The 14,808-nt window shown below is 33.2% G+C and overlaps 1 protein-coding gene across 3 annotated transcripts in view; it reads right to left on the minus strand.

Annotated features, from left to right (window-relative positions):
- Positions 1-3,288: 3,288 nt before the first annotated feature.
- Positions 3,289-14,808, minus strand: part of LOC106664603 (homeotic protein distal-less) — a 75,655-nt gene continuing 64,135 nt past the window's right edge. Inside the window, exons 3-5 of one of the 3 annotated variants that reach the window (XM_014390485.2) lie at positions 12,916-13,102; positions 9,784-10,039; positions 3,289-4,811 (exon numbers count right to left, since the gene is read on the minus strand). In XM_014390485.2, the coding sequence (XP_014245971.1) occupies positions 4,793-4,811; positions 9,784-10,039; positions 12,916-13,102 (462 nt within the window). In that variant the 3' untranslated portion in view covers positions 3,289-4,792. Of the gene's footprint in view, positions 4,812-9,779; positions 10,040-12,915; positions 13,103-14,808 lie in introns of those variants that run through there. The other 2 variants (XM_014390486.2, XM_014390487.2) reach the window with 2 other exon arrangements.

A 14,808-nucleotide genomic window follows, 5' to 3' on the forward strand; every position in this document is an offset into this window, starting at 1 on the left:
CCAAGACAGGTGCACAGCTCGAGAGGCGATGGGGTCGCTATTTCACCATCAGCCCTTCCCATTCACTCTAATAAATACACTCACTCATACAAAACACATTAACACAAAACACTTATTTTAACGTGTATGTACAATAAAAATTCCCTCTTCCCTTAAAAAGCGGAACTTATGAGAACCCTTCTTAAATCGGGTTTTAAAGCTTTCGCCCACAAAAGCAGGTGCCCGTATGTCAACCGCGTATGGACAATCCGATGATAATGTTATAAAACATAGGCATTATAATAATCAACATTGTTTTAAATTACGTGGGCAGTTTTGCAAATTATTTTATATTTTTAAGCAACCCTGAATCAATCAGTTCAACCTATTTTAGCCATTTCAGCCTAACGAATCAAATTTTATTTGAATGTGCCTTTCAGCACTTTTGGCAAGGTTTGATTCAGCACATTTGGTCATTTTGCATGAAAAACGCAAAAACCCCCCAAACAATCGAAAAAAAATTTATTGTCTTTTTGGATGTAGAAGGCTCGTAGGCACGCTTTTTACTTATTTTTCATGAAAAACGCAAAAAAAATTGAAAAAAAATTTATTTTCTTTTTTGGATGTAAAAGGCTCTAGGCGCGTTTTTTACATATTTTTCATGAAAACGCAAAAAAAAAATCGAAAAAATTATTCTATTTTTGGATGTAAAAGGATCGTAGGCACTTTTTTTTACGTATTTTTCATCAAAACGCAAAAAAAAAAACCAAAAATCGAAAATAATATTATTGTCTTTTTTGGATGTAAAAGGCTCGTAGGCACGGTTTTTTACGAATTTTTCCTGAAAAACGAAAAAAATCGAAAAAAAATTTATTGTCTTTTTTGGATGTAAAAGGCTCGTAGACACGATTTTATTGACTTTCCGGTATTTGCCGACACTAGTGAGGATGATTCGTAATTTAAACCATTTTTCTTGGCGCCTTTAACACTTGTTTTAATTGAATAAACAGCAACAATTAATTAAAGAAAAGCATAAAATCAACAACTTAATTTAATGTTTATGAATACGTACAAAAAGATTTCCCACAGAATGCTAAGGTAACTAGGCATTTTATGTAAGTAAACTATAACGTTTTCGAAATTAATTAAAAATAATTGTAAATTATGTATTTTTAAAAATATTTTTAAAATTAAATGTGCCTACCTGTAAATAAATTCTGAAATATTTCTATCAATGTGAAACCAGTTTCTCGAATTGAGATTAGTTGGACATAACCGATTTTCTTTTAAATTATCGGTCTCAATGATGACGACCTCTCACTAGTATGATTACTTGTCGTTATTCAAAGCTACCGGTCCCAACGGGACGAATTGCATTTCTAAAACGAAACTTTCTCGTCTAGTTTTCAAGTTTCTGAATATTGACGTCATCCAATTTTGGTTCCTTAGGAGAAAATGTATTGTGCATATTGGGAGAATTGCAATTGAAAACTTTTCTAATAAATTTCCCCTGTCACATAAAATAAATCGTATTTATTAGACTCTTCGTTAGTACGATATTTGATTAGTTCGCAATAAATCAAATAAATAAGTTGAAATCACTATTTCTTCCTTACATTAGTTCGAAATTTAACACGCCTATTTTGACCAATTATTAGGTCGAACATATTTATTTTGATATTTTACCAACTTCACGTACTAGGAGCCACTTTTTAAGGTGGACAAATTTAACGCACCACTCAATTTATTTAATTTAAAATTAAATCCATTACCTATCTTTAATATTTAAAGGTAATTAGGAGCTATTGTAGTCAAAATAAACAGTAAATAAAGCTTTATGAAAGGTATTGGTTGAGAAAAAAAGTCAGTGTCACGAACGGGATTCGAACCCACGAACGACCTTCGGCTAAATACGCCGCTGTTCTACGACTTGAGCTACCGTGACCTCAATCCACTCTGACACTAACTTCCCACCTCAACCCACCTTTCGAATTTTCCCTCCTTTTTGACATTTTTCAATTCAATATTTGAAAGGTGGGTTGCGGTAGGAAGTTAGTGTACGAGTGGATCGAAGTCACGATAGGTCAAGTGGTAGAGCAGAGGAGTTTTTAGCCGAAGGTCGTGGGTTCGAATCCCGTTCGTGACGCTGACTTTTTTATCTTACCAATACCTTACATAAAGAATAATTAATTGAAAAAAGTTAATTGGTCACTCGGACCACGAACTCTAATGGAGTAAATAAAGCTTTGTTTATTTTTGTACGGATTCATCCTATTTACACCAAAAGCAGCCTTATGCCCTTCCATTCTGCTACATCTAAAGATCGCTCTCCGTTAATCTTTTTCCTTCGTTGATTTCATTCGAGGTTATTCTTATTTTTAAACCTTGACTACTTGAATGAGGTTGGAATTGAGTGCTTGGTGTGTGGCCAGCTCGCAATCCAGATTTGAGACCAACTTAAGCACGAGGTGAAACACAGGCCCTAAAACCTTAGAAGAGTTGGAAACGGCCGTTCTTGATGAATGGGAAAAAATTCCACAGGATTTTATCAGAAATCTTTTCCAAGGAATGGGAAGTTTAACGGACAAGATGACCAGAGGCGGAAATATTCCGTATTAAAAAAGAACATTTTTTTTAATTTTATTATTTTTAAATTGTTTTTTTACAACCAAACCTATTTTTGGTATGCAAAATATGAATAGGGCTACATTAAAATTTAAGGGCGTTGCGTTTATTTTGTCCATCAGCGTGTTATTTTTATATTTGATTTTCTTTCATAATTAATATTTTTCTGCGATTCTTCACGTTAAAGAGGTTGAAGTATGCCTACATGGTATCACATCATAAATAAATTTAAACTGGCGAGACAAAAGCATGTTTTATACGATGTTTAACTGTTTGATTTTAAGTAAAACGTCCAAAAAATGACAAAACTCTTCTTTTTCTCTTTGAAAAATTAACTTTATAATATTGATGATTAAATGTGTGAAATAAATGGAAATATTGACGAATTTGGTCGTTTCCAATCATCTCCGTCTGCCGTTGCTTGCACTGACAGAGATTTGTCCGCATTTCGCCAGTAAGATAAAGCTAAATGTCACAATGATAAATCTTGTAATAAATTTCCACAATAAAATTTAATTTTGTCAAAATATCTGGGAGGAAATAGGGAAGAAAGGATATGTGAAATACAAAATAAAATAAAAAATACAATTGTATATAATTATCTATACACTGACTCGTATACCATTTTTATTTTCTACTACTTCAATTTTTTTAGTTCTTTATAATGTTTTATATTTACAAATTGTAAACTGAAATTTTCCTTTGAGGAGGAGGAAAAATAACACTAAATACTAACAATTTTTAAAAAATAATTTGTCTGTTATCACTCTGAAGTCTGATACTTGGAGCTAAAAACTAAAGTCCGTCTCGCAAGTCGAACTGATGGTCGAAATAGAGTTACCGGCAATCTGTCAACTACGACTGAACAAATACGTGAGGGATAAAAATTGTCGGATGATTTATCGTTTAATATTTACCGTGTAATCCAGCTCTCCGTGGGGGGAGCAACACGTTGCGACATAAAACATTGCCGGCCGGGTTGTCGAGGGGTGTCAATAAAATATTTCCAGTGGACAGCATCAAACCCCACGAAGGACTCGGTTCTAGAAATCGGTCCGTGACTCACGCGAATCTACGGGTGACGTGACCGCGTTTTGGATCGATCTCACTTGGAAATAAAATATTTATAAAGAGAGTGAGCGAGAGAGAGAGATGGTCCGCCGGTTCGATAAACGGCCGAATTACTCTCTCCTGCCACCATTGTCAACTCGGGGCCATCCAAAAGAAAATAAAACAATAGTCCCATAAGATAATTTTCTTTATAGAAAAATAAAGCACCCGTATTAAATAAATATCTAATGTGAATAACTAGGAGAAGAACAAAATGGGATTCCTTTACCACGAAACTAAAATTATTGCATCGAATCATCTTTTAATTTACTAACAATCGCTTTGCCACGGCTGTGAATAAATAAAATAAATACGTTACGCGGCAATTGCAATTTTCCCAACTACAAAACGTAAACTTGACCAAACTTTATAAAGTTCTGATAATTGAGATCTTCGATTATATAAAAATATCACTACACTAATCATTGTACACAGGTCGGATCGAATATTCGTTCAGTTCGCCATCAGATCGAGTCGCTTTGTAAGATAATAAACTTAAGACCCTGATTGCCAATTGCTAACTGACCTCCAATTAAAAACTAAAAAATTGCATAGCATCGTATGCGCTCTACCTCCTCGACATTATTTGAACACAGACTATTTATACATTTACAAAACAGCAGAGCGCATATAAAAAATTAAAAATAAAACAAAAACAAGGAATCAAAATCTACATACATATCTGTGTTTTATTCAATTATATATATATATATTTATATATAAACCTATACGCAATTTATAATACAATAAGATTGTCTATTTATATTTATATAGGTTACATCCATGTACACATCACTCGCAAAATAATATAACACTAAAAGAACGAACCGGAAATGTGGGAGGGTAGTAGTCCAAAGGTCCATTTAGCTCATATTAAGATTTAGGACATGATATTTGTACACAACGACACATCAACGTTCCTTGTAGGTAACACTGTTTAACACAACCATCAGATCAGCGTGCTTTAATAATCAAAGATATTCCTTCATAAGGCGATATGTCCAAATGTGGAATGTTTCGATATATTTGGTCGCTACATCTCGCATCCTCCGTCTAGGTAACCCAGGAGCCTTTTTCGTTAGACAGTTGGCCACACCCTGAAACATACATTCAAATCGTTAATAGGTTTTATTGATAATCTATAACGCTTATTATTCTACGTTAAGGGACCACCTTTTGCAATCTCTTTTATCCGAGCGATTAAACGATAGATTTAGTTTTTAAGTAGATTATTCGTTAAATTTTCAAAAATTATGCAACATACACATCGAACACATAATCAGAGGGCAGTAATATTAATAGAATTATAAATTATGGAGAGCGAAAGCTCATTTTAAACGTAGTTCTAGGGGCGCTTATGAGCGCAAATAGTTCTCTGACAAAATTAAATCATATCCAATCAGATTTCATCTGCGTTTCCTCCGGTCATTACACGACAAACCGTTCAACATTGCTATTAATGCTTGCTCTATCAAGTATTAATATATTAAGTTTTCAGGATTATTAACAGAGAAATACTGGGTTTACAAAAAGCCTGATAATATTTAATGTGATTGCGTCAAAATGTTCACATTTATAGCAAATCCATCAGAGTTCGTGGTCCGATTGACCGAATAACGTTTTTCAATTAATTAATCTTTATAGAAGGCATTGGTTGAAAAATGGCAAAAAGGAGGGAAAATTCGAAAAGTGGGGTTGAGATGGGAAGTTCGTGTCCGATCTAGCCGAAGGTTCTGGTTCGAATCCCGCTCGTGACACTGACTTTGTAATCTCAACCAATGCCTTATATAAAGATTTGTAGCAAAATTAATTAAGGTTTTTAGTTGAGGCAAAAACAGTCAGTGTCACGAGCGGGATTCGAACCCACGACCTTCGGCTAGATACGCCGCTGCTCTACCACTTGAGCTATCGTGACCTCAATCCACTCGGATACNTTGTATTTATGTAAATTTATGGAAATGAATGTAATTATTAGCGTGAAAGGATAGATTGTTTAACCCCGCCCCTCGAGGAATACAGATTACCTTGTGGTGTGTAACGTCTACAGAGTAAAAGTAAGTTATTAGCGAGAATGGAAGTGGGCCCAACCCCCGCCCCGATGAATGAAGTACTCCGGGAGACTGAATTTGAACGACTTCTAAGTTTGTGGTGACGTATATATGTTTTATATCCTGTAGTTGACAAGATGAGGTACGAATGCAAACAATTTCAGAAAATCGACTTATTGTTCATACAAAAGCTGAGAGACAGTAAAGAGCTCAAGTGGCTGCAGGCAGAAAAATAAGCGTGAAAACCAGAAAAAGAAGTAAAAACTCGCAGATAACCTAAGCGGTTTATCGGACCCAAAACTTCCCACATTAATATTATTATTATATTAATTTAACAAGCTGACTACATATTAAAAATAATAGTTTATCATCTAAAAAAATAAAATTACGCCCAAGTAATCTTTATAAAACCAGAGTTCATTTTTAAAATTTACGCCAATCAGAAATTATTTTCTATATCATTTTTTATATAATAAAAAAGAAAAATTGCATATGGATCTGTTCCCCCTGCTTTATTTATTAATGTATGCGAAATAACAAACTTCTGTCTAGCCGATGAGAAAAAACAACTGAATAAAAGGTAGGTTGGAAATAACTGAAGCATGAAAAAGAAGTGTAATGGTACGATGTCAAAATCTCACGTTAATCTAAATGGCATGCCGAATAATTAAATAGGCGCCCTTTTCGTTTTAAACACTTAACATGGCAAATAAACTATTGTACAAAAAATTACATTTAGTTTTGTAGATCTAGCACTTTTGTAGTAAGGTGTGGTGATTAGTGACCGTTAATCGATGATTATTCGGAAATCGTGAGATGCGGTCTGGACGTTGGTTTCAGAAAAACATTTTCTTTATCGTGCCAACGTTTCGATCTTTATTGAGATCATCTTCAGGGCCTGGGATTTACAAACATTGTTTAAATGTAACAAATACATGTAGGATGTGGAAAAAAGTGAAATTTTTTGCATTGTATAAATTCACTTTTTTCCACATCCTACATGTATTTGTTAAATTTAAACGATGTTTGTAAATCCCAGGCCCTGAAGATGATCTCAATAAAGATCGAAACGTTGGCACGGTAAAGAAAATGTTTTTTTGAAGGGCTACATCACACCAGACCGCATCTCACGATTTTCGAATAATCATTTTGTAGTAAGATTGTAAAAACGACGGATGTTTAAATCCATTTAGAAAATGTTAATAAAGTACAGAAAATCGTCAAATTTTGAATAGGACGTGTTGTAGCGTAATGAAAAATAAAATACGCCCTCTATCAATTTTTGCCCAGTTAAAGGCTACTTAACCCGACTTATTAAGTTTAATCAATTAAAAAATAATAAGCCGGTTTTAGTGAAATTATTGAAAATGAAATATTCGATACATACGGTTTAAGAGAATAAAATTGAACTCTCATTTGTATCTGAAAAGATTCAAATTTATATAATATGCTAACTCGAGTTCTCGTGTCCGCCCGTTTTACATGAGATATTGCGTGTTCCTCATGCCGGTTCTTTCATCCGTCTTTTTTCTTGTATCTTTCCCCCCTGGAGAACTTTTTCTCCTTCTTTTTATTTATTTTTTTCTCTGCTCGAGAGCACCTTTTATTCAGTCCGGATCATTTCAAAGATTGCGTGACCAGAGGGGAGTGGCCGAAGTGTCTTCATGTCGTGGAGATTGTTCAAATCCTTCCCCCCACCTGGGAGTTAGCTTTTTTTATTACGATTATTTTATTCGCTGTTATTCATTACGCTCCAAAAACTACTTCTAGAATGGTATTATGACTGATTTCAACGAGAATTTAAAAAAGTCATGTACCGTCCAGTCATTGGAGATCGTGTATTTTGACTCCCGGAACCAACAGTGTATGTTTGGACTATTCTATTAGTTTATCGATAAAATAACCAATTTTCACATATCACCTGGAACTGATAATCTCTAACATACCCCTTGAAACATATCTGTGCAAAAAGCGCAGATTTTTAAATCGTTTTCACTAATTGAATTAATTATATTTTTTAAAGAAAAGTCTCGGCTAAGATGAAAAAATTAGTGTCACGAGCGGGATTCGAACTCACGACCTTCGGCTGGATTCGAATCCGCTCGTGACACTGTTTTCAACGAGAAATCAAAAAAGTCATGTACCGTCTGGTCATTGGTGTTCGTGTATTTTCACTTGATTGGATTCTTCTCAGTGTATGTTTAGTCTATAATATTAGTTTATCGATAAAATAACCAATTTTCACATATCATATAGAATTGATAATCTCTAACATACCATTTGAAACATATCTGTGCAAAAAAGTGTAAATTTTTAAATCGTTTTCACTAACTTAAATTAATTAGTCGTTTTACGTAAAGTCTCGGCTAAGATGAAAAAATTAGTGTCATGTGCGGGATTCGAACCCACGACCTTTGGCTCAATACGCCGCTGCTCTAATCACTTGAGCTACGTGACTACTTATTCCGAAATCGTGAGATGCGGCCTGGTGTGATGTAGGTTTCAGAAAAACATTTTCTTTATCGGGCCAACGTTTCGATCTTTATTGAGATCATCTTCAGGGCCTGGGATTTACAAACAATGTTTACATTTAACGTGACTGATTAAGTCTCGAAGTCACGATAGCTTATGGGTTCGAATCCCACTCGTGGCACTAATTTTTTCATTTCAGCCAATACCTTACATAAAAAGATTAATTAATTAGATATAAGATGTATTTTTCAAGATGGTTAGTGAAATTCTTTAGAAAGGAATTCATGCCATCTACAGTCGAATATTAGGTAAATAAGAAAATTTTTTAAAAATATTCCAGTTAATTGTAAATATAGATGTTTCCATAGATAAGAATTTATAGAAATGTTTATTTTATTAGAGTTCATTTACTAATTTTTGACCCAGCAGAAGGTCTTGAGTTCGAATCCCGCTCGTGACACTTTTTCATATCAACCAAGACTTTACGTAAAAAGAATAATAAATTGAAATAAGTAATTCGATCAATTAGACCTCTAAACATAAATGGGTTTTCACTAACGTTTATGCCAATTGTATGTATATGAAAATTCTGACCGATTAGGTGAAAGTGAAATAGTTGAACGTGATTTAAAATGATAAACTTTTTTAAAAACGCATCTAACGACATAATCACAGTATGAGAAAAATAATTAATCTTTATTGAACATCCGGCAGTCTTACAACTGCTATGATCGATCATTCATTCAATCGCATTAAAAAAAAACTACCCTTCATTTATACTTATTATTGATGTTTTATGAATAATTGTGACATAAAAATGTGTGCGATTACAGTTAAATTTATTGCAATGTAAACAATTTTGTTATTTGTAGAAGTTAGTGACACAATGTTGATATTATAGATAAAAACTGAGAAAATAGAATATGAAAGAAAGTTTTTCAATAATTTACGGTCAATCACGAACCCTTTCTCCAAAACGGAAATCAATTCTAATTAATACCTTCTTCCGATTAATTTACGTTATTTACACAGAAATGAGTCTTAAGCTCCAAGTATTTTATATATTTTAAACTTTTATAAAAATTAACTTAAAAGTATATAAATAAAAGTATTTAATGTGTAAAGTATTAAGATGCATACTAACATTATAATTTTTTTTATCTAGGTCTTCTCTCGGGGGTTTGAACGATAGAGTAAAAATGTGATCAGCCGGTCATTTGCGATCTCTGACGAAAACCGCGACATCTGGACATACAAAGAAACCGCTTTGAACAAAAATGGAAACGAAAAAGAGAACGATGTTTGCGGAACAACGTGCACAACAGAAGAAAACCACGACCTTGTGCACGAATGGTAACTGAAGGCAAAAGGAAAGCCTTCGAGTTTTCCAGAGAAAATCCTCGAACAAGGTTTCCTTTCATCTGTCAATGTTATTACACATACTAGAATACGTAATTACAGCCCGAATAAAACAACAATCCATTCAATTCGTTCAATGAATAAATGCTAAATATTAGAATATTAAAAATCGGCAGAAAAACAAACTCACGTCAGGAGCCCAGGATTCGGTTCCGTTGTCTGGTACCATGAATACTGCGGCATGTAGCTGGCGGGGTGGTGATGGTGGTGAGGGGGTGGAAGGTTTGGTTTCATTTCCCATGGTCCAGGGGGCGATCCACCATGAGGGGGTTGGGGCGACATGTCAGAAACGGGGGTTGAACTAGGAGTGGGCGTATTCCCCACGTGGCCCCCTAGATAACCACCCGGCGAGTGCTGGCTCCCGCTCGACGAACCTCCGTTACCACCTGCAAAAATAAAATGTATCATTCGTCATCAAACAAACAGACAACCAACAGACTAGTCTGAATGCCTATTTATTTTATACACTAACAAATTCAGAGCTCATCATGAAAACCTGGTGGTGAGCCATCAACAGTTTCAAAATAGCATATCAACGGGGGTATTCAACTGCCCTGGAAGATCAAAAATGAAGATTTCCAGCTAACTAGCAGGTAACTATCCCCTTTAGGCCATCAACTAGATTTCAATTATAGGTCATTCGTACACGATCATCCTGGTTTACCTATCCTCGCTGTTTTGGTATGCCAGATGAATGCCAAAACGCGACCGACGGGCCAAAACCGGGATGATTGGAAACGATCGAACTATAATTTCGTCACCGAACCACAAAAACAAATCTCACAATTCTCTCCTTGTTAATTTACCTTCTTATCCATCAACAATAATCGAAAATAAAACGATAGAAACAAACGTTTCTCCGAAGATTCGAAATATATTTTAACGAAATTCAATGTTCATGTTAATGACGTTTAGTCGAGGATTAAAAGTGTAAGTATCATGTTTTGAATAGTAACAAGAAGAAAATTGTTTGCCTGATTTGATTGATTTTATACATTTTTTATAAAAGAAGAGGTTTTTTTTATCGCTGTGCCTTTACGACATCGAACACCTAACCAGGCATCTTAAACCGATCAAAACCCCCAACCAATGTTAAAGTAGTTTAACATTAGTTAATTACATTAATTTATGTTAATTTTGTCAATTAACACATAAATAATAATGCGTGTGGTTGACATAAATGAATATAGCATTTTTCAGTCAAATGAAACTTTTTTTATCCAAATGAAACTTTCTTCAATCAAATGAAACTTTTTTCAATCAAATGAAACCTTTTTTTTTAATCAAATGAAACTTTTTTTTCAATAAAATGAAACGTTTTTCCAATCAAATGAAACTTTTTTTCAACCAAATGAAACGTTTTTCCAATCAAATGAAACTTTTTTTCAACCAAATGAAACTTTTTTTTCAATCAAATGAAACCTTTTTCCAATCAAATGAAACTTTTTTCAATCAAATGAAACCTTTTTTCAATTAAATTAAACTTTTTTTTCAACCAAATGAACCTTTTTTTCAATCAAATGAAACTGTTTTTCAATCAAATGAAACCTTTTTTCAATCAAATGAAACTTTTTTTCAATCAAATGAAACCGTTTTTCAATCAAATGAAACCTTTTTTCAATCAAATTAAACTTTTTTTCAAGCAAATGAAACTTTTTTTCAATCAAATGAAACCGTTTTTCAATCAAATGAAACCGTTTTTCAAGCAAATGAAACCTTTTTTCAAGCAAATGAAACCTAAAACCTAATGATGATAATTATGTAGAGGAATAAATAAATGACTTAGGACTAACAATAATTTTTATGATGATTGAACTCCAACCCACTCCATCATTCATAATTTCTATCACAGAAAGTTTTCCTCGCTCAAAAACACTTTTGTGGATGTAGAAAAGTTTGATGAATACGGATCTTCACAAGAAACGTTCTTGTACCTAAGCTTTACGATTCAATTATTATAATATTAATATTCAATCATCATAAAAATTATTGTTAGTACTAATAATGTCATTTATTTATTCCTCTATCTAATTATTATCATTAGGTTTTAGGTTTCATTTGCTTGAAAAAAGGTTTCATTTGATTGTAAAATGGTTTCATTTGATTGAAAAAAAGTTTCATTTGATTGAAAAAAAAGTTTCATTTGGTTGTAAATAGGTTTCATTTGATTGAAAAAAGGTTTCATTTGATTGAAAAAAGGTTTCATTTGATTGAAAAAAGGTTTCGTTTGATTGAAAAAAGGTTTCATTTGATTGTAAAATGGTTTCATTTGATTGAAAAAAAGTGTCATTTGATTGAAAAAAAGTTTCATTTGATTGAAAAAAAGTTTCATTTGACTGAAAAATGCTAGAATTTGTTCAGAAAAATATATTTATTCGATATGCTCTACGCTAGATCACATTTACGGAAAGTGTCCTCAAACAAGACAAATGATTTAGTAAATAAACAAATGTTTTTGTTTTTTATATAAAAGAAGCAATGTTACGGGACAAGCAAGACCATTTAAGTTCATGCGATATTTCCTTCGGTTTGGAATAAAATATAAGATTTGTACTTTCATTGTATTTATATTATTGCACATTACTCTTAAGGATCTTTATTATGGTATTAAGGACAGTACTGACTCATGAAATTAGTTATGGTTTGCTTTCCCCTTTTTTTATTGTCATTTGTTAAGCCTGTTTAAGTCTTTAGGTGCAAGTTTTTACAGATACAAGTAATATGTATTACATTTTGGAGATATTACGATAACTTTGGAGCTATAGTAATGAGATTTTTTCCTTTTTTTAAGAAAATGCCTTTTAATTTTTTTAAGTTTTATGAGTTTCAAAGATGAAAACAGATTTCAGCTAAAATGTATATTTCGTTCATTTCAGAATTGGTGAGCTTTAATCCACAATAAAATATTAGATGGCTGGGGGTTCGATTATCTTAATATTGACAATTTCGAGAAATGAATTATTTGTTCAGCGGCTCTAAATTCTTACCAAAAATTGTAACTTTTTTTTTCAAAAACACCGAAACACCATGGGTTAGTTGACCTCTGCTGTGCGAACCCCGTTAAAATATTATGTAATTAATTATAAAATAATCATATACATCATCATATATATCATTGGAAAATATTAATATGCAAATTGAATAATCCACATTGTAAATATTTAATAGAAATTGTACAAACTATATTTTCAAACATCGCTTTTACTTGAAGGTTCAGTGAAATGATTCAAAGAAAAAGTAATTGTAATAAATGTGCACTAACTGTTAATTTCCGTACCTCCTGGCGGTTGTGGACTGCTTGGTCCTTGCATTCCCGGGGTGTGCGGAGGATTTCCAAGCATATGCGGCGCTCCGCCTCCTGCTCCTCCAGCATTGCCGCCTCCTCCTTGCTGCGCCGCCTTCATCATTTTTTTGTATTTGCTCCGCCTGTTTTGGAACCAAATCTTGACCTAGTAACAGAGACAAAGAAATAACAATTAATAAAAGGCTCGGCCAGTTTTATTTGCGTTATTTACAATAAAGACTCGTCGTGCTCCTCATGAAATCAAAGTAATTATTCAGAGGCCCATATGAATATTTTCTACGGGGGCCCACGACAGAAAATCTTAAAAATTGAGTCATCAGTGTAATTACCGTGGAATAGGCCGATGAAATATTGATAAATACGCTCGCCCCACTTCACCGCCCTTTCCAATGCACATATTCGATATGCCGCTTCATAAAATGTTAAATTAACACGAAAGGGGGTTGAGAACGGCCGATGTAAAGGATTGATGGTCAGTAAATCTCAAATTAATTCCTTGTTTACAAACCTCTAGACAAGGAATGGAATAAATACACCGGAGGCGCCGGGATTTATGTCTCAGCCGGGGAGACAAAGCCAAACAACTTTTTATGTCGTCTTCAGCCGTCTGCCTTCCTGATGATGTTGGAATTTGTCAAAACGGTTCCGTGCGAAAACTAATCGAAAGGAAATTTTTCCTGTTCGATGAGGCCGCTAATCTGTTCAACAGCCGTGTCAAAAACACATTAATCACAGATTATTCGTTTCCACAATTACAACAATGGCGATGATAAATGTCATTAATCATCTTTTTCAAAGCCTTCATGTTAAATTAGACTAATTCCGCCGTTACGTGAAAAAAACTTGTAACTCTTAATTGCGAAGAATGAGTCGGCACAACATTAGAGGCTTGGGAGAAAAGTAAAGGTTAAAGAAAAGACCAAAAGATAAACGAAATTTTTCAGAGTTCATTTTTGTCTAACTCATTTAAACAGAAATAAAATACTTATATAATTTATACATCAAGCATCATAATTAAAACATACTAGAACAAATATAATATTATATAATAATGAGATGTGTCTGTACGTTTCGATATTTATTGAGATCATCTTCAGGGCCTGGGATTTACAAACTATGATTGAACATAAAAAATATATTTTGTATTGTATAAATTCACTTTTTTACACATCCTACATGTATTTGTTAAATTTAAACAATGTTTGTAAATCCCAGGCCCTGAAGATGATTGCAATAAAGATCGAAACGTTGGCACGATAAAGAAAATGTTTTTCTGAAACCTACGTCACACCAGACCGCATCTCACGATCTCTGAATAATAATAATGAGAGGAATGTTAACACAAATAACTTCTAATAATCAAACAAAATATAAAAATTGAATTGTTAAAGAACGCCGGTTAGTGATGTTTACTATTTCTACCTACTAAAAGAAACTATAGTTTTATATTGACAGCATTAATTAAATCGAGATGTAATTGCATATATTACTAACAGGGAAAATTTGAAATCTAAATGAGTGTCAAAAAAGAGGTTAAATAAAACAATTATTTTTCACTTTGCACAGTCAGTTATTGTTCGCGTTATATCTTCATGATTCAGAGGACAAATTGGCATCACAGAGGTATTTTAGCATAATCAAACTATTAGTACATCTGTGCTGTTGATAATGTTATATTGACACAGTCCTCTTAGGCTTTTTAAATTAAGGTATAACTTGAAATTAAATCTAATTACTCGAAAATTGTCATTTGTAAGAGAAGGGGGAAAAATAGCTAAAATAAACTTGAAATCAGGATTTCATAAAAAAAACTCACTAAATTAAAATCTGTACAGAAAAAAATCCAATAAA

Source organism: Cimex lectularius, unplaced genomic scaffold (genome assembly GCF_000648675.2).
Source record: "Cimex lectularius strain Harlan isolate CLEC.00 unplaced genomic scaffold, Clec_2.1 scaffold112, whole genome shotgun sequence".
In the NCBI taxonomy this organism is placed as follows: Eukaryota; Metazoa; Arthropoda; class Insecta; order Hemiptera; family Cimicidae; genus Cimex; species Cimex lectularius.